General features: G+C 43.4%; 2 protein-coding genes across 2 annotated transcripts in view; one reads left to right on the top strand and one right to left on the bottom strand.

The window, feature by feature from the left end:
• WDHD1 (WD repeat and HMG-box DNA binding protein 1) overlaps positions 1-10925 on the bottom strand; it is a gene marked incomplete at both ends in the record, with an annotated part of 29553 nt that extends 18628 nt beyond the window's left edge. The window contains 6 exons of the mRNA XM_080346016.1: positions 616-711; positions 2009-2059; positions 2583-2694; positions 6037-6188; positions 8901-9012; positions 10849-10925. Coding sequence (XP_080202142.1) covers positions 616-711; positions 2009-2059; positions 2583-2694; positions 6037-6188; positions 8901-9012; positions 10849-10925 — 600 coding nt within the window. The remainder of the gene's footprint in view (positions 1-615; positions 712-2008; positions 2060-2582; positions 2695-6036; positions 6189-8900; positions 9013-10848) is intronic.
• An 829-nt stretch (positions 10926-11754) lies between these two features.
• On the top strand, positions 11755-19538 carry SOCS4 (suppressor of cytokine signaling 4). The gene is made up of 2 exons (XM_080345930.1): positions 11755-12022; positions 17855-19538. The coding sequence occupies exon 2, from the start codon at positions 17942-17944 to the stop codon at positions 19250-19252; it is 1311 nt and encodes a 436-aa protein (XP_080202056.1). The 5' UTR covers positions 11755-12022; positions 17855-17941; the 3' UTR covers positions 19253-19538.
• The last annotated feature ends 2618 nt before the right edge of the window (positions 19539-22156 follow it).

The following is a 22156-nucleotide window of genomic DNA, read 5'->3' as shown; positions in this document are numbered from 1 at the left end:
ATTTGTACTGAAGCTGACATTTGCTCCAGAGACCTCCACGCAGCTCCCCAACCCATTCTGATCGCTAATCCATAGGTACTATGCAGTGCATGCACAACACACTACACCTGTAGTATGTGGCAGCACCACCTCGAGTCACAACAGAAGCAGCTTCATTCTTCAGGTGAAAAGAAACAGCAAAAAGATGGAAATATTTACAGAACAAGGAGGAAATATTTACAGAAGAAGGAAATATTTACAGTATAAGAAGGAAACATTTACAGAATAAGAACACTGAATACTGACAGAGCAAAATATACTTGAAGTGGAGAAAGACTGAACTCGTTTGGTGCCTTTTTGTGAGCAATTTGATTATTTCCCTCATGACCTATGTTCCTTCCTATTCAGGACTGTTCACCATGGGTTTGGGCTGATGGCTGCGCTACTGCCAGGCACAGGCTGGAGCTTCAACAAGTCACCACTGCCAGCTCTTTTTTCTTCCTAAAAGTGAACTTCACCCCTAATATTTTCCTTAGTCCCAAGAGGGGCCATTTGGGCTTGCCCAGATTGAATTCTACTGTTGGAATCCCAAAGAGAAAAGAACAATGAAGATGTTGCTCAAATAACGTCACTTACCTTCCCGCTGCCAGGTTGCCAGCCAAGCCTACAGATTGATTTCGCATTTATCACGTCGTTACATTTCTGCAGCAGCGGCCAGCTCGTCGTGCACGTCTGAAAACAAAACATTAAAAAATGAGTTTTCTAGCTCTGTGAACAATCTACTGTGTAGTACAAATTCTTAAAGGAAAAGTGTGGAAAAAAATGAAAAGGAAAAAAAGAGATGCCATTTTTGGCAATGAAATACTCTCTTTCATTCAAATACAATGGTACATACTACCTTAAAAGAAAAAAATAATCTTGCCAATATAGACCTGAAAATATTTTCATGACAATACAACTACTCGTAACAGAAATAAGATCACAGAAGTGTTTTTAATCAAGCACAGAACAAACGAGCTCACATATTTTTAGATTACAGAGAAATGCCACCAAATGCACTTACGCATTTGTCAAACTCAGCAGTGAGGTGACAAACAGCAGCTTGAATCTCATCACAGCAGTTTAAAGAATGAATGGCTGTATTTTAAATTACAGCACAGATACATAAATTACACTGCCACAGTCCCAGGACACTGTTACTCTAATTGCCCCAAAAGGCACCCACTGTCAGTTTGGAACGTGAGATTTCACATTAGAAATACACTTTTGTTTTAAAACGTAGCAATCGACAAGTGTGGGTGTACATTTTCAACTGTGCTTACAGGAATAATTCCACGTGGGTTCTTATTCCAGTCAACAGCATTTAATAAAAATAATCCCACATCCATACATAGAATTGCCTTGTGAAAGGGTTCAGCTGAACCGCCTTGTCAAGGTCCTCAGAGTGTAAGGCTAGAGACAACTGGCTCATTAAATCCGATTTCTTTAATGCCCTGATCTGTTGCAGCCAAATATTGCCAAGCTGAGCCTAATGGTTGTATTTTTAATAAATGGTACTCTTCAAACTGTGATTTACATCTTCCTCCTGAGAAATTGTTGTGAAGTTTGTTTAAAAAAAAGTGGACTAGCAAGCCCTTTGTCAATAGCTTTAAACTCCCTACAATGTGGGCTCATCTCTACAAATAAAAAGGTTGAAATGCACTGAACTGGGCACAGAGCACTTACAAAAGAAATACTGTGTAGAGTTTGAAAGCATCATTCCACCTTCACCAGCCAGCCTGCAGTCCTGAAAATTATTCATTACTTCATAGGAAGCTTGGTAAAAATAAATAGAAACAAAATATACCTAGATAGCAGTTTATTAGAATAAAAATCCTTCCTTAACCCTGAAAGCAATGAGCTCAAATCCTGAAATAAGGAACCTGATGCCATTTGCTATTTTACTTGGAAGTGTTATTTCTGAATGTGCTGAGTATAAAACACACAATGCTGGCCAGTGAGGAGAGACAAATGGACGAAGGTCTTTTACCTGATCTGCGATTTTCCACACTCTGACAGAACCATCACAGCTCGCCGATGCCTATGGAAGAGATTTTTGTAAACAGATTAATAATTAAAGACAGAGAGAAATTAATGCTACAAAATTGAAAAAATTCCTATAACTGATGCTAGACATATAACACATACACAGTTTTAAAAAGAAAGCCCCCTCGCTTAAACCATTTTAATACTTAAAACTTTCTGTCATCTTGATAATTGTACCCGAATCCAAGCTACTGTAATTACAAACCCTCAAACTGCTTATTCGCAAAAGAGGCTCAAAATTAATATTAAGTTTCTCTAGTGAGCCATCTTTTCCCCTCGAAAATCAAATCACCATTAGATTCTAGAAGAACATAGACAATAATTGAGTAGTAAAGCAAAGACTGAGTTCTCCTGGGAGTCAACAAGTTGTCACACACTCCATTGTCAGTAAGGTCAGCTGAAATGAAACACGTCCACATGCCCAGTTACTGTGGTTTTTTTGTAAAATGTATATATTTATTTTCTTTCACAGGGAAAAGGAGATTCAAATCAGACAATGAAGAAGAAAGTGTTTTTACCAGGTAAACATCCCTGGGGTCAAAAGACAGGCTTAAAACCGGAGCATCGTGTCCTCGGAATGTTTTCTGCTTGCTGCTATCAGCCACCTCCACAACTTTGACCATAAAGTCACTGTAGATCACAAGAACAGACAGAAGAATATTAACATTGGTATTAACAATGACAAATTATGTGGTTTTGGCAATAAAAATTAGGCATTAATTATCTTTTGGGTAAGTATGGATCTCAACACCATATGTTCTAAGGGACAATTAGAATCTTGAGGCTTACTACAATAGTAGCAAGGCTGCATTATCTTTATCAGAAAAAAGCTTTTGTTCCTCTCAAAATATGTAAAATACGGTTGCTCTTTGAAGAGGACATTATGTACACACAGACCATATTGCTGTTCAATATAATATTCTATATGACCTAATGAAAACCTCTGCTTAGACACCAGACAACTGACTTAACAAGAACTATCTGTTGAATGGGACCAATATTCACTACTGTAATTATTTGGTCACATGGTTTTTAAAAATGGACAGAGCATGCAGTTTATTTTTTGACATTTTTAACAGGATTTTTAAGACCAGTTAATGTACAGAATCACAGAATCCCAGAATGTCATGGGTTGGAAGGGACCTGGAAAGCTCATCCAGTGCAATCCCGCCATGGAGCAGGAACACCCTGATGAGGTTACACAGGAAGGTGTCCAGGTGGGTTGGAATGTCTGCAGAGAAGGAGACTCCACAGCCTCCCTGGGCAGCCTGGGCCAGGCTCTGCCACCCTCACCAGGAACAAGTTTCTTCTCAAATATAAGTGGAATCTTTTGTGTCCCAGTTTGAACCTATTACCCCTTGTCCTGTCATTGGTTGTCACCGAGAAGAGCCTGGCTCCATCCTCCTGACACTCACCCTTTAGATATCTGTAAACATTAATGAGGTCACCCCTCAGTCTCCTCTTCTCCAAGCTAAAGAGCCCCAGCTCCCTCAGCCTTTCCTCATAAGGGAGATACTCCACTCCCTTAATCATCTTTGTTGCCCCATGCTGGACTCTCAATATACATGAACAGATCTTTTTTACAAGTTTATTCCCTCCTCCAAAATTACAGGTATTACTGCAGTTTAAATAAAAATATTAACACTAACTTCTAAGCCAAAGAGCTCCTGTGATAATCTTTCAATCCCACTCCCTCTCATACTTCGTTGCAACAATCTCAAAGAGAAATTTAATTTTAGGACCTAATTCTATAGGGTTGACTATTACTTTAACTATATTCCAAAACCACCACACCTCAGTTTTGCCAACCATCTAATGCTAAGCAAACACTCATAAAAGGAAGTCTATAAGCTATATCGAGACAACTCAAATGATGTTAGCCCTCTCAAACAACGCAAAACAACTTTAAAGAAAAAAAAACAACGAGCAATAGGGCATTTTTTGCTTATTTGCGAAGCCACACAGTTGTTTTTCTAACAGTTCATGTGAACTTGGGCAGCCAGGTGGGTGTTAAACTTCTACAAAATTGAAACGTACAGGCATCATGTAAAAAATGGAGAAATCTGGGACAATTAAAAGCAATTCTTCTTAACTGCATTCCTTCATTTTTGGGCTGTCACCTTCTCCTTCAGTATGTTCCAGAAGGCTCCACCAATGGGTGGCCTCACACTCTTACGAACTCTTTTTCCTAATGTGAAGGCTCCGGTCAGGCTGCAGAAACACTGCGGTTTTGCAAAAGTTTTGGAAACAGAAAAGCCTTTGCTGTCTGCCTAATCTCTCTAATCAAAGTCAGATCCCGGGGCAGAGCTGTTCCCTCACAAACAAGCACTGGCCAAGGGCCCGAACTCCCGATCACTGTCAGATTTAGCGATTAGAGCGGTTGTTGTCCCCAGCTGTCCAGCCTCCCAGTTTTGGTGGAACTGGTGCATCTGCTCCACAGCTGCCGGAGTTCACAGTCCAGTGTATCCATCACAATTGTTTGCTAGTTCAGAGGAGCCAGGGAGCAGACGCAAAGCTCTGCCATGGCTGCTGCAGAGAGAGGGAAGCCAACAGCCTGGGTTCGCTACAGCTGCCCAATTAAAATCCAATTAAAAATCACCTGAGCCTTAAATAAATGAAAAAAAAGAAATCGCCTGCTGGCTATTTTGCCATCTCTGTTAATGGAATAAAGTATATTATGTAAAAGCAAACATGATGCTCTGCAAAATTAACTGAACTACGTATTTAATTCCCCTCAGGTGAGCCTTGTCACTGTCATCTGTTACCATTTCACAGAATCCCAGAATGTCAGGGATTGGAAGGGACCTGGAAAGCTCCTCCAGTCCAATCCCCCCACCGGAGCAGGAACACCCAGATGAGGTTACACAGGAAGGTGTCCAGGCGGGTTGGAATGTCTGCACAGAAGGAGACTCCACAACCTCCCTGGGCAGCCTGGGCCAGTGTTCTCGCACCCTCACCAGGAACAAGTTTCTTCTCACATTTAACTGGAACCTCCTGTGTTCCAGTTTGTACCCATTGCCCCTTGTCCTATCATTGGTTGTCACCGAGAAGAGCCTGGCTCCATCCTCCTGACACTCACTCTTTCCATATTTATAAACACTAATGAGTCACCCCTCAGTCTCCTCTTGTCCAGCTCCAGAGCCCCAGCTCCCTCAGCCTTTCCTCACACGGGAGATGCTCCACTCCCTTCAGCATCTTGGTGGCTGCGCTGGACTCTCTCCAGCAGTTCCCTGTCCTGCTGGAACTGAGGGGCCACAACTGGACACAAGATTCCAGGTGTGGTCTCCCCAGGGCAGAGCAGAGGGGCAGGAGAACCTCTCTGACCTACTGACCACCCCCTTCTAACCCACCCCAGGTACCATTGGCCTTCCTGGCCACAAGGGCCCAGTGCTGGCTCATGCTCATCCTGCTGTCTCCCAGGACCCCCAGGCCCCTTTCCCCTACACTGCTCTCCAACAGGTTGTTCCCCAACTTATACCGGAACCTGGGGTTGTTCCTGCCCAGATGTAAGACTCTATACTTGCCATTTGGCAGAACGGTGACGATATTTATGCCAGAGAATGACTCAAAGCTCTTGCGCAAGCCAGAACCCGTCTCACTTTTGCACGTGTATTTACATCTGCAGTACCAGGAACAATCTTCAGCACACAGGAACAAAATCCTTGATGCTGCAATGCCATCCACATGTGCAAACACACTTATACATTATAGGACTAAAAGCTGAAAACACTCAGGTCTCCTAAAGAAAAGGAATTATTTCACAATACCAGATTTCCATTCAAAATTGTTTGGTGGATCAAGTATCTCTCAAGTATCTCTCCTAAAGTCTTTTTCATTCCTTTCTTCCCCTCCACCCCCCAAAGGCATTTTGCAAAACTTTAAACCCTCAGACGTGCGTGTATTCAGGATCTCGTTGGTAAAAATCAGCATGAGACAAAGATTTTGGACGACAGCAACATTTTTCCTAATTACCTGGATCCAGCAGCAATTTTGGTACCATCGCTGTTGAAGATGACGTGGTTTGCATTCGTGGTGAAACGGGTCAGGATGCCATCTGGAGCTCCTTCAGGGAACGTGTGTATCTGCACAGTGTTGTTCGATACTGCTGTGATCAGTTTTCCGTTCTAGAAACAAAATCCATCATGAAATTTGTTAGTTAAAACACATTGATATCCATGGAATAAAAAACATTGCTTTGATGTGCCTAATTTCAGGGCAGATTAACTTTAGTAGTTCCAAAAGAGGTCTGACAGTAGGAGCAGCAGGGGAAATATTCCTTAAAACAAATACAGAAAAGTAGAGTAATTTTAATGCTTTATCATTTTAACTAAACTATTAAAAACTAGAAAAAATATTCTCTTACTTCCAGTCCTGTAGAAACACACTGCTGGATTTAATACCAAAACTCCAGTTGCTTCAATTGACTTAAAATTCATTGCGCCAACTATATGGCAATTTACCGCACCAAGACCTTCCCGACTGGTATCTTTACTAAAATAATGAGTACTCAAAGTCCTACTGAAGTTCAAAGAGAACTATCCAACCTTCTTCTACACAAACGAGAAAGCTCTTAGAGCAGGAAGAACCTTGCATTCTATTTCGATTAATTTGCTGCAGGATCAGGAGAGGGCACCCTCAGCCCAAACTTCTCTCTTAAATGCCATGATGGAAAGATGAGAAGTTCATGAACTGCAGCTTAGTTTTCAGAAAACAAGAGGCAGATGTTTAATAACAATGAATCCAGATTAAAAGAAGTGCAAAACAAAAGAAATAATTACCCTGTGCTTGAAAAAGGAATATCTCTTGTTCAAGTGACAACACTATTCCTCAGTTGTACACAGCAATAAGGTTTTGAAATATATAAATAAATGCTTTATTTCCTTGAGGGTTTTTTCATTTGTGTTTGGAGAGGTGTCGCTTTTTCTTTTAAGTTGCCTAAAGTTATACTAAAAATTCTGAAGATAAACAAAGCAGCAGCCAGTACTAAATAACCCAACTAAATAAGAGAGGAGATTTATTACCTAGATTAAATCAAGGTCTCTGAGCAGTTCCTCACGGCTTTTCATTAATAAAGACTAATTTTTGAAATAAGATTTCCTGAAGTAATGTCTCACCAAGGGTTCTTAATCTCACTGCTTAAAAATAAAAAATCCCTCTAAACCAAAAGCACTTTATAATACACTTCAGAGCGGAGGATTTTTCCTAATAGTGTCTTAAATTAAACCCGGGATTCTCCCTCCTCTGTTCATTAATAGTTTTAAAGATTTCTGGCTCTGCCACTCATTTGGTAAGAGAACTCGTTCAAGTCCCCTCACTTGGTCTGTGAAAAGATAAGTAACGTGATGAAAATCAACAGCAAAACACTCTAAAAATCAATGATGAAAATAGGTTATACAGGTATTGAGGAATAGGTACATGAGGTATGTTAAAAGGGATATAAGAAAAAGGTTTCACGTAACGCAGTAGTTCTGAATAAGGTTTCAAATGATTATTTTTAAATATAATACATATATGTTAATTCTTGTTTCCTCTTTCATACTCCTCTCCAAAGTCACAAGTAGTTGAAAACTGAATTTAAAAATTTTCCTTTATCACTCCAAAGTTAACAACACAATATCTGAAGAGCTGATGTAGACTTGTAGAATTCCTCTTCTACAGTTGCCACAAAACCTACATTTTAGACCTTCTATTACTAACGTAATATAGCAATAATTGCACATAAAGGAAGCAGCATGAGAATTTCCAAATACATGAACATGCACAGCAAAAAGAATTACTTTCAGTTATAGAAATTTGTATGGGTAATTTATTTCCCGTGTTATTTACAAATAACAACTCCTGCAAGATATAGAAAGAGGAACTGCCTTAATATTCAAAGAAAGAGATCAGTTTATGCTTCAAATGCCAGTCAGAGCACAGAACTGCCCATAACCAGCGTTCTCACAAATTCCCACAATATATGACAGTAAGAATTCTGTTCCCTTCTGACTTTGAGGCACCTTTGGGCTAAACATCACTTTTGAGAGCGAAATATCAAACTAGTTATAAAAAAGTATTAGCAGAGCACTAGCAGACACTGACTCTGTGAAAGTACTTTTTGATTAATACAGATTATAATTCCTTGGACCTTAAAATAGGCCCACATAAAACAACCTCTTGACTCTTTTTCCCAATACTTGACGATCACATCTTAGGCTGGGAAACACTGTAACTCATAGTGTGAGAAAACACTGAAACGGCCTAAAAGGTTCACTGCATAATTAGCTTAATCTGCTGGGTTTGTTTCTCAGGAAGATCAAAGTCAGAAATGAGTGTTAGTGAATGTGAAGGAAGAGGAGGAAAAACACAGAAGGTATAAGGATACATAAGGAAATATGTATACAAATACATAGGGAATAATCTACAAGCCTTTATGGGGTAAAATGAGTTGTCAGAAGAATTCTTGGTTTATATAAAATACCGAATTTAGTTAAAATATTCAAAAAGTCTGTCAGAACGTATAATCAAGTAAACATCTGTGTATTTCAGAAAATCATGTTTTCAACACTGCTGTAATATTTTCACTCAGATACGTCCACATGCTCAAATTTAAATACCTGCTGCTCATTACACAATATTCAATTTATTTCTTCCATACATTGATCTGAAGACAAATATCTACTTGTTCAACATACAGTAGACTGAAATGCGCTACATACAATATTATTCTCCCCTTTTTCTGTATATTGCCCCAGTATATGTTTAATGTCACCCACACAAGCAGCATCCCCGAGCTTGAAAATCCAACATCAACAGCAGCACGACACAAGCTGGAGAAGCCCTGTTAACCACAATACCTTTAGCGCACAGGAATAGGCCTTTTCTCCCACGTTAATGGACTTTGGATCATCGTCATCCAGGTTTTCCCAAATCCTGACATCTCCATCACTGCCGCATGTTACGATGCAGCTGCAGAACAACGCTAGACTTGTTAATGCTCAGGAAAGGGAAGGACACCCACAGCAGCTTTCAATCCCAAAATGAAAATGTTACTGAAGTGTTAGGGTTTTTCTTTTTAAATGAAACACAATACATACAATGTGATACCTACATTTATCATGTTTAGGTAACTTATTAAACATGGGGAAGGGGGAAAATCACACCTGGTAGCATAAACACAGTGTTTTGAGTCTCCAATAACTACCCAGGCCTGGCACTCATCTGAACTGACCCTTAGAAAATAACAGCCAACCAATTTTTTTCCAGGACCTAGAGCAAATTTTTCAAAGGATTTAATTAGCACTGATTTCTCTAAGAACTGTGCATTTAATTGCTTCTTAAGCCTTTGAAAACTTACCTTACAGCTGATTACAAAGTTGAGGGCAAAACTCGGTGTTAGTGCACACTTGACTGAAGTTTAACAAGCTTAAAGTGTTCCAGGCCTACAGAACCCTTAACAATAGTTAAGATGGAATTCATATTTACAGGAGTTAACTTTCACTATTTTAATGCAGTAAACAATAGCCTGAAGTCACAGAGCAAATATACAGAAGTTTGCATGGCATTTTTCATTAAAGATATCATTAATCTATAATCAAGCCTCACATTCCTTTTTTTCCAAAGCTGCCTGCAGTTCCAAAAAAAATCTAATTAAACAGCAAAATGTTATCATGCCAGTGGTGAAGCTGTGATGTTGCTTTTAGTTCTGTAAGGTCTGTATTTTAACAACAACACAACACTATATTGATACTGAATATATTGCTGGGGGTCCAGCAGTAGTGGACCAGTGGTATTTGGCAGAGCTGTTTGCATCCTTCTTTAAATATTTGCGTTGTAATGGCAAGGAAGGCTTTTTGTGGTTTTGAGGGATTGTTATTAGACTAACTTAAGAGTAGCCTTTGCATCAAGGCTAATGGACTGCAGAAAATAATAAGAGAATATGGACTTAAACCATATTCAACATATAAGACTTACCACTTGAGTTCATTTTGAGAGGGCATGTTTTCTGGTTTACCATTTATTTTGAATCAAAAAAGGTAAGAGCAAATATCTAGTTTATATTGATACATTCAAGAATCAGTGCAAGAATAACAAGATAGCAAGTCCATTATTGTATTTCTCCAACTATATTTTTAATTTCTTAGTGTATATGTGAACATATTTTCTCCCACACTACATCAATTTCTGCTAGATTCTATGAAGTCACTCTTATAAACAGTGCACAGAGAGTTTATTATTAGAGTCATAGAAAGGAATATCCTGAGTTGGAAGGGACCCACAAGGATCATCGAGTCCAACTCCTGTCCCTGCACAGAACACCCCACAGTTCACACTTTGTGACTGAGGGTGTTGTCCAGTCTCTTCTTGAACACCATCAGGCTTGGGGCCGTGACACCTCCCTGGGGAGCCTGTTCCAGTGTCCAGCACCTCTGGGTGAAGAACCTTTTCCTCGTGTCCAACCTAAACCTCCCCTGGCCCATCTTCCTGCCATTCTCTCGGGTTCTGTCACTGATCACCAGAGAGAAGAGATCAGCGCCTACTCTTCCTCTGGGGAAGAATACACACACCTATACTATACATAGGCTTACACTTAAGTTAGATGTCGATCACTTCAAAATTCAGAGCATCAAAACATTTATGTCCCAGCCAGTTCTCAACACAGGCAAAACCCAAATGATTTCCCAGACCAAGCCAGGCCACAAATCCATCCCGGTACCTCCCGGAGCAGTGGCTGGTACAGAAGGGAGCACAAGCCCATCCTGTCTCCACCACCCCTCACCCAGGCTCTGGGAATTAGACCATTACCTCCCGGTGCCATCGAAGCAGACGTCGGTGTGTCCCTCGGTGTGGCCGTATCGCATCGGCTTCTGTGCGGAGGGCATCTTCGCTCTCACCTAGTTAAGGATAAAAGGGGAGAAATCATAGAATCATTTCAGCAGAAGAGACCCTCAGGATCATCGAGTCCAACCATAACCCAACTCTAGAACTAACCCATGTCCCTGAGAACCTCATCTAAACACCTTTTAAACCCCTCCAGGGATGGTGACTCCACCACTCCCCTGGGCAGCCTGTTCCAATGCCCAACACCCTTTCTGCGAAGAAATTGTACCCAAGATACAATCTAAACCTCCCCTGGTGCAACTTGAGGCCATTTCCTCTCATTCTATTACTTGTTACTTGGGAGAAGAGACCAACCCCCTCCATGCTACAACCTCCTTTCAGATAGCTGTAAAATTAAATTTGAAGGAAAAGCTCCGGAATGAGCCTTAGTTGGCAGGGGAAGGCCTGAGCTGCTGGGACACCCACCCCCGGGGGCTGGGAACACGGGGCCAAGCGGGTGATGTGGGACACGGCGCCCGCACTTCAGAAGGGCCTGGCGGGGGAATTAAAACCGGGTTACCCGGGGTGGGAGGGCCCGTTCCTCAGCGCCCAGAGCAGGCCAAGCTGGGCCCCGCCGCCCGCCCGCCGGGACGAGGGGGAAGCCGGGGACCCCCCCAGAGCGGGGAACAGGCCCCGCGCCGCCCGCCGAGACGAGGGGGAGCCCGGGGACCGCGCCGCCTCCCCGCCCGCTCACCGCGCCGGCTCCGCCGCCCGCTTCGAGCCTTCCCGCGCTCGCCCCGCCGCGCCCTCCCCGCCGCCCAGCTCCGCCCCGGGGGCCGGGCCGGCCCCGTCACAGCCCGGGGCGGGGCGGTGGCGCAGGCGGGGCCGGGATCGGCCGGCCGGAGGGAGAGAGGATGGCGGCGGCAGGAGCGGCTGTGCAGGTTCCACAGCGGTTCCGCTCCGGCGGGTGAGGGGAGCCCGGGCTGCGCGCCGCCTGCGCGCTCCCCGCCGCCTGTGCGAGCCCGCGGAGGTGCCGCTGGCCTTTCCCGTTTCCCTCCTCCCGCCGTCCCCGCCGCGGGTCAGGCCGCCCTGTCCGGCTGAGGGAGCGACTTGGGCGGCGAGCAGCTTCCCCCGGGGAGGGCAGCGCCATCGGGCGATCGTAAGTTGGGGTCGGGAGGAGCCGGGTCGGGGTGGCGGCTGAGGCGGTGACACCCGGGGGCTGCGCGGACTTCGGTGCGTGTTCCCTTTCCCTGTGAAAAACTGTGTGTGGGTGCATGCCTGACACGCATACCTTAATGTATAGAGTGCATAGATATTTCTTGTATGTATATCTGTGTAATGGCAGGCACAGGAACGGCAGGAAAGCCCAAATGAGGGGCAGTGCCCTTCATCCCCCACGTATCCACAATCCCCATCGCAGCCAAGTCCTGCAGGAGGGGCTGGGGGATGCTGGATCAAACCCATCCGTTGTGGTAATTATGGAATTACTCTGTAATTACAGCCGTCCCGACGAGCACGCTGGGTGTAGGTGACAGCGGTTGTAGCTATTGCTTTGCAAAAAGAACCATTAAAGCTTTCATGTGCTGAAAAATAGGAGGAAAGCGGCGTGGTTTGTTTCCTGAAGGGCAAAAAATGTTAGAGCTCGACATGCCTGAAATAAGGAGGAGAAAAATCAGAGTTGTCTGTTTTCCCATTATGTAGCTGTAATGATCTGGCCCAGTTTATTCCTGCTTGTGAGAAAAATTGCTTCCAGGCAAAACCCTTTTTATCCTCAGTTTTGCTCTGCAGCGGAGTTATCGGTGGTTGGCTTGAGCAGAGTGATTTATTTATATTGGAAATGTGGTCGGGCTCTCTGTAACAGTCACATTGTTGGTACTTTCATGAATGAGTAAGTGACAGGATTACAAAGCAGGCACACTTCTTTAAAAAAAATAAATATATATATATGTGCCCAGATTTCATTGTTAAACCTCATGGATGCTGCGTAGAGACATGATTTCCATGGGTGTATCCTGACTTATTTCAATAAATCGTGATTTCTGGTGAGGATAATGTGTTCCAGGAAAATGATTGAGCTGAACTGCTTATCAGATGAGTGGGAAGACCAGGCTATTCTTACAGCAGCCTCACTGCAAGCTGCTGCCTGGCATGGAGACAAACACGTGTCAGCTCTATTTATTTTTTTGTTCTTCATTATTTTAATTTGCAGAAACTCTCATACAAACTGCACCTAAAATATTAAAAAAATAAATAAAGGCGTTTTTAAGTTCGGTTCTATGTAACAACTAAATTCATCGTCCGGAGGTGCTGCCCTGCTGGGATAACTCTTTGAATGAGAAATGAATGAGAAAACTCAGGGGGAGGTTTTTCGGAGGGTGGGGGAATCCCGTGGTCACTTGGCCAAGGGACTGCAAGGCTTTGTCACACCCGGAGTGGCACGGCATTGAACGCAAAGTCATTCTTTGGATCCGGTCGGGAGCTCAACCTGCTGCTGGCTTGAATTAATAGGTGTTGAGCAGCCGCCGGGCGTGAGCTGGGAACCGCGCTGCTCTCCCCGTCGGTTTCTGGGTGGAGCACCAAGCGTTGGTCATAGACCATAAAGCTTCGGCTGGTTTAGCGCCGCCGCGGTTCCGCCAACGTCTCTGCCCCGGCACATGAGCAGAGTTGTGTTAAAGCAGTAGATACGCGAAAAGGCTGAGGGAGCTGGGTCTCTTTAGCTTGGAGAAGAGGAGACTGAGGGGTGACCTCATTAATGTTTACAGATATATAAAGGAGGATGGAGCCAGGCTCTTCTCGGTGACAACCAATGATAGGACAAGGGGTATTGGGTTCAAACTGGAACACAAGAGGTTCCACTTAAATATGAGAATAAACTTCTTCACGGTGAGGGTGGCAGAGCCTGGCCCAGGCTGCCCAGGGGGGTTGTGGAGTCTCCTACTCTGCAGACATTCCAACCCGCCTGGACACCTTCCTGTGTAACTTCATCTGGGTGTTCCTGCTCCATGGGGGGATTGCACTGGATGAGCTTTCCAGGTCCCTTCCAACCCCTGACATTCTGGGATTCTGTGATATGAGCAGCTCTCACCTCTACACCCGTGTCCACATCATTTCTACCACCTGGGTGTGAGTAAAATAGCTCCGGTGTTGGTAAGAAGCACAGTAGTTTACTATTGATATCTTTAAGCAGTCACTTTATTTTTTGTGGGTGTGCTTATTGCTTTAATTTGCTGGAAGGGCCTCTGGAGTCAAGCTTAGGTATTTTTGGACGGTATCGTAAATTAAAATAAACATAGTCAAAACTGAAGGAAAACGAGTTAAGACAGAGGAATTGAGACTTAATGTTATCCTTAATAGGTTGGGCTTTTTTCCAAAATAAGTCAGTAACAGCTTAACTTCAGAGGAAGGTCAGGTTTTAAAATGCAGTCTTGTGGCCAAAATCTAATTGGGCAAAATTAATGAAAACAGCATGTGACCAGTGGGATTTTTTTAACATAACTTTTATGTAAGTTGAAAGAAAAAAGAAAAAGTACCCCAATTCATTACAGCTTGCTCTTCTTTTATCAGCTCTAGAAGAACATCAGCTGCTTTAACAATTCCTAAACTGTTCTGTTATTCTTCATGTGAGTCACCTTTCTTGTTTAATTAGAGGCGTAATCCAAGCGGCGCTTTGGCTTTTGTGTACTCGGACAGAAAAGTTGCAAAGTACTTCCTTCCCTAGAAGGGTCATGCAGTGTGGGAGCACCAAAGAGGTGGTGGCACCTCCATCCTCGCAGGTTTCAGGAGGTGACCAGACCACAGTGACAGCGGGGGGTGGCCTGGGGACCCCCCACCACCTTCTTCTTCATTATACTGAAAGGGACGCAGCTTGATGAAGAGGACTTGGGCTAGAAGCAAGGATCCAGCAGCTCAGGAGATAAATATCTCATTAAAACAATTCATTATTGATTGAATAAATTTTAAAAAAGGTCTGTCTATACTTATGGTTTAGATTCACCTATTGGAGTTATTGGGTATTCACTGCTGATTTAATTAGACATATGGCGAGGCTGTAACTGCCTTATCAGAGTTGTTGCTTGCAGCCTACCTCTGCCTAGGAGGTAATATTGTTATTGCCTCCAAATAGCTACTAGATATTGCTTTTAGTTCGGGCTTGAAGGTTTAATGTTGAGGCATCAGCGCTTGAAAGAAAAAGCATCTCATGCAGCCTGGTGAGGGACGTGCATCTGGAGGAGGGAGCTGCGCAGGGTGTAGAAACACCAACAAAACCCTCCCAGCCCTATGCTTGTCCTCAGGGACTGGAAGCGGTGACGGTGACAGGGAACCTTGAACCACGAGCATGATCGCGTGGCCCGAAGTGAACTCAGCTCATCCCCGCGCGTTGTTTTATCTTTGCCGTGTGCTGAGAAGAGGTTCAAGCGTAAGGGTTATGTCAGATCTGCTTCTGAGATGCCCCAGGTATCTCCACATCGAAGGTGGCTTTTGTAGGCAGGAGACTAATTATATCCACCGAAAGGATCTCGGAACTGATGCGTGAGCCGCACAGTGCTGGCCTCCCCCATTTAACCTTGCCCTGTAGGTAAAAGTGCTCTCCGTGTTCCCTCTCTTTTATCCTTGCCCTGCTCTCCGGCTCTTTCCGACATTAATGGATGTACAGTCCGCGGCGTTTCCCTCGAATATTTGCAGTGAAAGAAGTCTCTGCGTTCGGCAAGAAACCCGAAACGGTCATACAGCACCGAGTGCCTTGATGCCTTTCTCTTTCTGACACGGGTATTATTTTTGCTCCCCAGTTTATTGGTGGTGCTGTGATTTATGGAGCGGGAAGGGTGTGAAGGTGCGACCCCTTATTGTAATGCCAAACAGCGGGATTTGGGCACCTAAATGTGCTGTGGCTGAGCAGCGTGAGCACGTGGATGTTTGTAACACCTTTGAAAAAGGAGATTTTTGTCTCCTAAGTCACAAGCTGACCACAGAACCATCCTTTTCCTTCGCAAGACCCGGCTCAAACCTGGCTTTGGGAGGATGACATCCCTTTTTCTTCATTTATTCCATATTCTTTTCACAGGTCTAGTGTGATGTCTGATTAGCAATTACTGCTCTGACGTGGCAGAATTGGCGCCCGGGTTCCAGCCGCCGCCAGACCCCAGGGAACCCGCTCTCCGTGTTGCTGGCTAATGGTGTGTGTCTCCCAGCATCACGTGCTGCCTCTCCCATTAAAGATTCAGGGTTCAGGTGCCACAAATGCTTCGTGACAGAAGAAAAATACAAAGGAGAAGATGGCTTTACAGTTAAATCCAACGACAACGACCTGGAAATGACATAAAACGCTGAAATTATTTCAGTTGCGAGGCTCAAGTTAGGAGATAACAGGCCTTTTTTCAGCACTTCTGGGTTTCATGTGTTTTGCAGTTTTTAATTAAAAGTCCGTATTCTGTGTATTCTCGTTCCTTATATGGGCTGGATGTGCAGAATGAGATAATGGAAGGTTTCAAAAGCAATTACAAACCGTCATATCCTAATTTTTAGGTACTTGACTTTGCAACCTCAATGATATTACTCTGTCCAATTAAAAATCCCACATATAGAGCATTACCACAGGATTAATCTAGAATAGCATTTTGTCTTCAGTAGTTACTCCGGGTTATCATCAGGATAAATGAAATTGCTTTTTTCCCCCTCTTTTTTAATTCAGTTTGTTTCGGGATGAAAAATAGAAACGTTACAGAAGCAATCAATGAGTTTTCATCTAAAAAAGGTGTTTGGGGTCTCATATACAACCGTTGCCTTTCTCCTATTTGAATTGCATCCTGCAACGTTTTCAGTGCGGAGTGGTTTGCAAAATCCCGAGAGACAGCTCTCAGGTCTGTGGGTTGTAAATAAGGGGCGCAATGGCAAAAATTCCTGGGTGGAGGTTCCATCTGGGGTGTGTTTGGCCCACGGGAAGGTTTGGGCACGGCCGCCTGGTTCTGTGAGTGAGAACAGAGGCCAGAGCAGCCCCGGGGGACACGGAGAGCTCATGTCACGCTGGCTGATCCCCATGATGAGAATGGATTGAATGGGGAGAGGAAGACGATGCCCTTTGCTTTTTCTGCTTAGTATTTACCATGTCAATTAGTTAAAACCCCAAAAAACCCCATGGAACAGAGGAGCTGAACATCATTTTGGTGCAAAAGCATCACGATTATGTGACGGGAAGTATTTCTACATTCTGCCACAGCACATTGCTATCTATGTACCTTGAAAAAAACGCTGTTCTATTTTCAACTGAGGAATCAAAAGGATATTTCTTTTCTTTTTCAAAGCGCAACATTCAAAAGGAAACCTCTTATCATTTCAGAATTCAGTATGCTTTTGGAAACAAAAGAGAATGAAATCTCAGAGCAACGCTGATTTTAATAATGTAAACTTTCTTCTCTAATGAGTAATAAGCAGTTCCATCTTTCATGGCCTTTTAAAATTGCTTTTAGTAAGGGACTGGATTTGTTTTAATCCTTTTCAGTATGCAAAGCCCCAGATATTTCAATCCCTTAGGGGCTCGGTATTTTCTAGCTCCGTTTGAAAAGGCAGAGTAAACCAGCTTTCAGACATTGACGGAATCTGTGACTGATATAGTTTAATTTTATTTATTCATTTTTTTTTTTAAATCGAGAAAATGACCCAAAAGTGTCAGTTAAGAATAAGATCCCTGGCATCCCACCCTGTGGATTAGTAGCAAACAGGCATATCACGTAGGTACAGTAGCTCTTTGTACTCTGACCTAGTTGTTTCTGCTCCCACTTGTTCCTTCTCTAAAGGTTCTTTGGAGGAGATGCAGAATTTGCTCAATAAACAGCTAGAGCGGTATCACCTTCCACGTGAAGTGCGTCCATATTATTTCTATACGTTTAGCAATTAATTCTCGCTGTTGTCCTGTATACACCTGCATTGTTCTTGTGTTGTGTGCATCCATAACTGCTCACTTAGTGTTCTTTTGTTTGGTTTTATTTTTCCTTAGATACTTCCAGAAAGTGCCTCAAAGCTTCCTTATGTAGAAAAACCCAGCGCACTTCTTCCTGGCAACTTGTGAAGCAAAACTGTCAAAATGGCAGAAAATAAGGACAGTAATATTAAAAACGCCGACGTGAGACCCAAAAGCAGCCGGAGCAGGAGCGCGGACAGAAAGGACGGTTATGTCTGGAGTGGAAAGAAGCTCTCCTGGTCTAAAAAGAGCGAGCATTGTTCTGACACCGAGACAGCAAGTGCTGCGGGAAGATCAGGGACTAATTTAAGGAGCCAAGAGAGAAAGTACAGCTGCTCATCCGTTGAGTTGGATCTAGACCGTTCGTGCGGCCACAGGTTTTTGGGCCGGTCTCTCAAACAGAAGCTGCAAGACGCCGTGGGTCAGTGCTTTCCTATAAAGAACTGCAGCAGTCGGCACGCCTCGGGACTGCCGCCGAAAAGGAAGATTCATATCAGTGAGTTAATGCTAGACAAGTGTCCTTTCCCTCCGCGCTCGGAGCTGGCTTTTCGGTGGCACCTGATCAAAAGACATACAGCCCCTATAAGTCCAAAAGCAGAAGACTGGATAATTGCTGACTTATCGCAGCACGAGGAAAGGGAGGATCAGCTGCGAGATGATGAGGTTGCCAGTGGGGGAACGGACTCTCCCTCCCAGTCCTGTGACTTTACCGACAGCGGTTCCTCCAGGAGCGATTCGAGGTCTGAGTTGGTTACCGGCAAGGTGGGAAGGAGCAATAAAGAGGAGAGCGATATGGACTCCGACGATGAAGTTATAACACTGTGCACAAGTTCTAGAAAAAGAAACAAGCCCAAGTGGGAAACGGATGACGAGCTGCTGCGGATGGAAACGCCTCCAAAGTACCATACGCAGATCGATTATGTCCACTGCTTGGTCCCAGACCTCCTCCAGATCAATAACAACCCCTGCTACTGGGGCGTCATGGATAAATACGCAGCTGAGGCGCTGCTAGAAGGAAAGCCAGAGGGAACGTTTTTGTTACGAGATTCTGCCCAAGAAGACTATTTGTTTTCCGTGAGCTTCAGGCGCTACAGTCGTTCCCTCCACGCGCGGATAGAGCAGTGGAATCACAACTTCAGCTTCGACGCCCACGATCCTTGCGTCTTCCACTCTCCCGACATCACGGGGCTCCTAGAGCACTACAAAGATCCGAGCTCCTGTATGTTCTTTGAGCCACTTTTATCCACTCCGCTAAACAGGACTTTCCCATTTTCTCTTCAACATATATGTAGAACGGTTATTTGCAACTGTACGACTTACGATGGTATCGATGCGCTTCCCATTCCTCCATCGGTGAAGCTGTATCTGAAGGAATATCATTATAAGTCAAAAGTTAGAGTACTCAGGATTGATGTACCAGAGCAGCAAACCTAGAAGATATTTTTATGAAAGAATGAAATTGTCTCTAAACAAATAGAATGTCCAGTCTTTCTTCCTTCTAGGTTTTTTTTTAATAGCAATTTGACTTGTCTGCAGATTATTTGCCTCCCAAACTAGCCTCAGTCTAAGGGTTTTTATTCAAATGTATTTGAGTCTTCCCAGCTCCTTTTTTAGAAATTATTTTCATTGTGGGCTTTTGGTACTGTTCCCCAACTAGAGTTTTATGGAATTTTGGGTAGGCTTTCTGGTATTTCTATAGATGGATAGTCTTTAGATCTAAACACCCTAAAAATCAGTTTTGAACTTGATCTGTCTTTTATATTGTAATTTACATATGTGGCTGACATGTTTGAGAAGATGCACTGTTAACTAAAGATTGACTCATCTGTATTTTCTGCCTTTCTTTAAAAATGAGTTCTCTACCTCTCGTGTGCGTGTATGTGTGTCCGTCCATATCTAATACAGTCAATTCATCAGTCTATTTCTAACATGACTATTCCCAGCAAAATGAAGTTTGAAAGAGGATATGATCTTTCTATAAATACATCAGGGGACTAAACGCCAGGGAGGGGAAAAACAATTCAAGTTAAGGACAACACTCAGGACGGGAACAAACGTGTATAAACTGGTCATGAAAGGATTTAGATTGGAAAAGAGGAGGACTTGTAATCGTCAGAGCAGCGGCGTTCTGGAACAGCTTTTCATTTAGTATAATAGCAGTAAAAAGCAAATTACTCATAAACTGGGATTTGATCAGTGTCTGGAAGGGATAATGATATAGTTCCTTGTGATAGATGGGGCTTGGACTGGGTAACTCTATTTCTATGTTACTGTTTCATTATATGAAATACCCAGTTTTCACTAGAGGAACTGCTGCTTAGGAAATGATAAGTGGGAGGGTGAGAAAGAAGATATTTCCTTAAAAATCTGCTTATTAAACTATCCAATCTTGCATGGTTGATCCTGAGCTGATAATGAATGACTTTCTCACTTTGTTAGTAGGAGGCTTATTTTTTTTTTTAATGAGTATAGATGAAAACAATTGTTTTGAAGTCTGCAGATTTTTCTTGCAATATGGAGCGTTTGGTCGAATGGCCTCCTGCCAAATTCCGTGTCCGGGAAAACTATGCATGGATAATGCTCCTAAAAGCATTGCTTACATTACAGGGATAGGCAGCTCTGCTGCTGAATTGTTGGTGGAATCCCAGTGAGACTCAGGCAAGAAACTCTGTTGTTTTGCAGAGCGGTGGGTGCAGAAGTGACCTGCAGTTCTGGTTCTGCGCCTGGGGGGGACTTGATCTCCTCTCCAAAAACCGGGCCCAGAACCACTCTGCCAAAAGTCCCTGAGAAGATATAATTGTGATTACAACCACCACGCAGTTTCCTCTCCTTTGGTCACAGGGAATGTTTTATATCCTCTCAAAATGCTTTTGAAACTGAAGAATTACAAAATGTGTTGAATTCATGTGTGCAAAAGACCTTATGAAAAATCAGCTGTTACCTGGGTGGGTGATATGAGCAGGTGGGAGCCATAGGGTACAGTGCTGTAGCATCTCGCTCCTGGATTATAGACTAAGACTAAGCAATATTTCTATTTGAATCTTTAATTTTGCCTTGTACAGAATTTGTGGACATCAAATCCATCCTGTACACTGGATACTCAGGAGTTACCAAGGAAGTTTTGCCATGCAGCTCCACTTGGGACCTGCCACCCTGTCCTTGTCCCCCCCAACAGAAAATCCCCTTTCCATTAAACTGCTGTCACTGGGATGATGCAAACAGATTTCCAGAGACATCTGCCCGTTTGTTTTCGCTGGGTTTTAAATAGGTTTCGACCCAAAGTCTCCAGGGAGGAAATGCTAACACATCGATCTGTCGCATCGCTCGTGGGTGAATACGCCACGGGACAAACTCTCAGCTGCTATAAGGCAGCGTGGCTTTATTGATACGCTTATAACGGCTTATACCAGCTGAGATTCTCCCTCCTCCAGACGCAAATGATAATTGTATGACTAATGCCAGAAAAAATACCCTTTTTTCCTGTCATCTTTTCCCTGTGCTGCTTCCATTCAACTGCCGCTGCCTTTTATATAAACTGTATTTTATCAAGGGCAGCTTCACACAGTAAATCTGTTTCTGCTTCTATCTGTCACTGCCGTTTGCCAAATAGAAAGTGAAGGAGCGGCAGGAATCGCCTTTGCTCAGCTCTTTGACGCTGTCCCTGTTGTGGTGGAACGATGGCTTGTACATTGAGAATAGCATCCGTTTCAAAATCCGACTTCACGGAGGGTCGTCAGAGGTATTTGTAGTCTGCTTGAAGAAAATTCTCTTTTAGAAGCTCTGAATTAGGGCAAAAAGCTCATCATTTTAGATAGCGATTGGCATAATTATTATAATTTTTATTACAAGACCACAAAAAATAGATTTAAACCAAAAGGCGCTATTGGTTTGGAAGTTTGCGAAGGCCACAATATCTTTCAAAATCAGCAAAGGTTTTGTCCCTTCGAAATGAAGGGCAACGGAAAACCTTTTTTGGGGTATAGTTCCCCAACGTGCCGTGTTTTCAGTGTCATTCTACATGCAGCCTACACTGTTTTGACTTTATTTGATGCATCGCTTACCCCAAAAATGTCTTGAGCACTCCAATTTGAGGAGATCTTTATAATATAGCAGTTGGGGGAAGAAGGTGCGGCACATAAAAATAGTGCTGTGGGCCAGATAATTGCATTTATTTAGAGAAATCCTGTGTAGAAAGTATCAATGAATGGGGTTTTGTGTAGGTTCACCCCATTGTTTGTCCAGATCATACCCGTGTGACATTTGTACCTGTTGACATTAAGTTGTGTATAATAATACATGTGCAGTCGGTGAAAGATCCATTTAATGATTTTATTTTAA

The sequence above is a fragment of the Nesoenas mayeri genome (genome assembly GCF_963082525.1).
Source record: "Nesoenas mayeri genome assembly, chromosome: 5".
Lineage (NCBI taxonomy): Eukaryota > Metazoa > Chordata > Aves > Columbiformes > Columbidae > Nesoenas > Nesoenas mayeri.
This window is presented reverse-complemented; position numbering and strand designations above follow the sequence as displayed.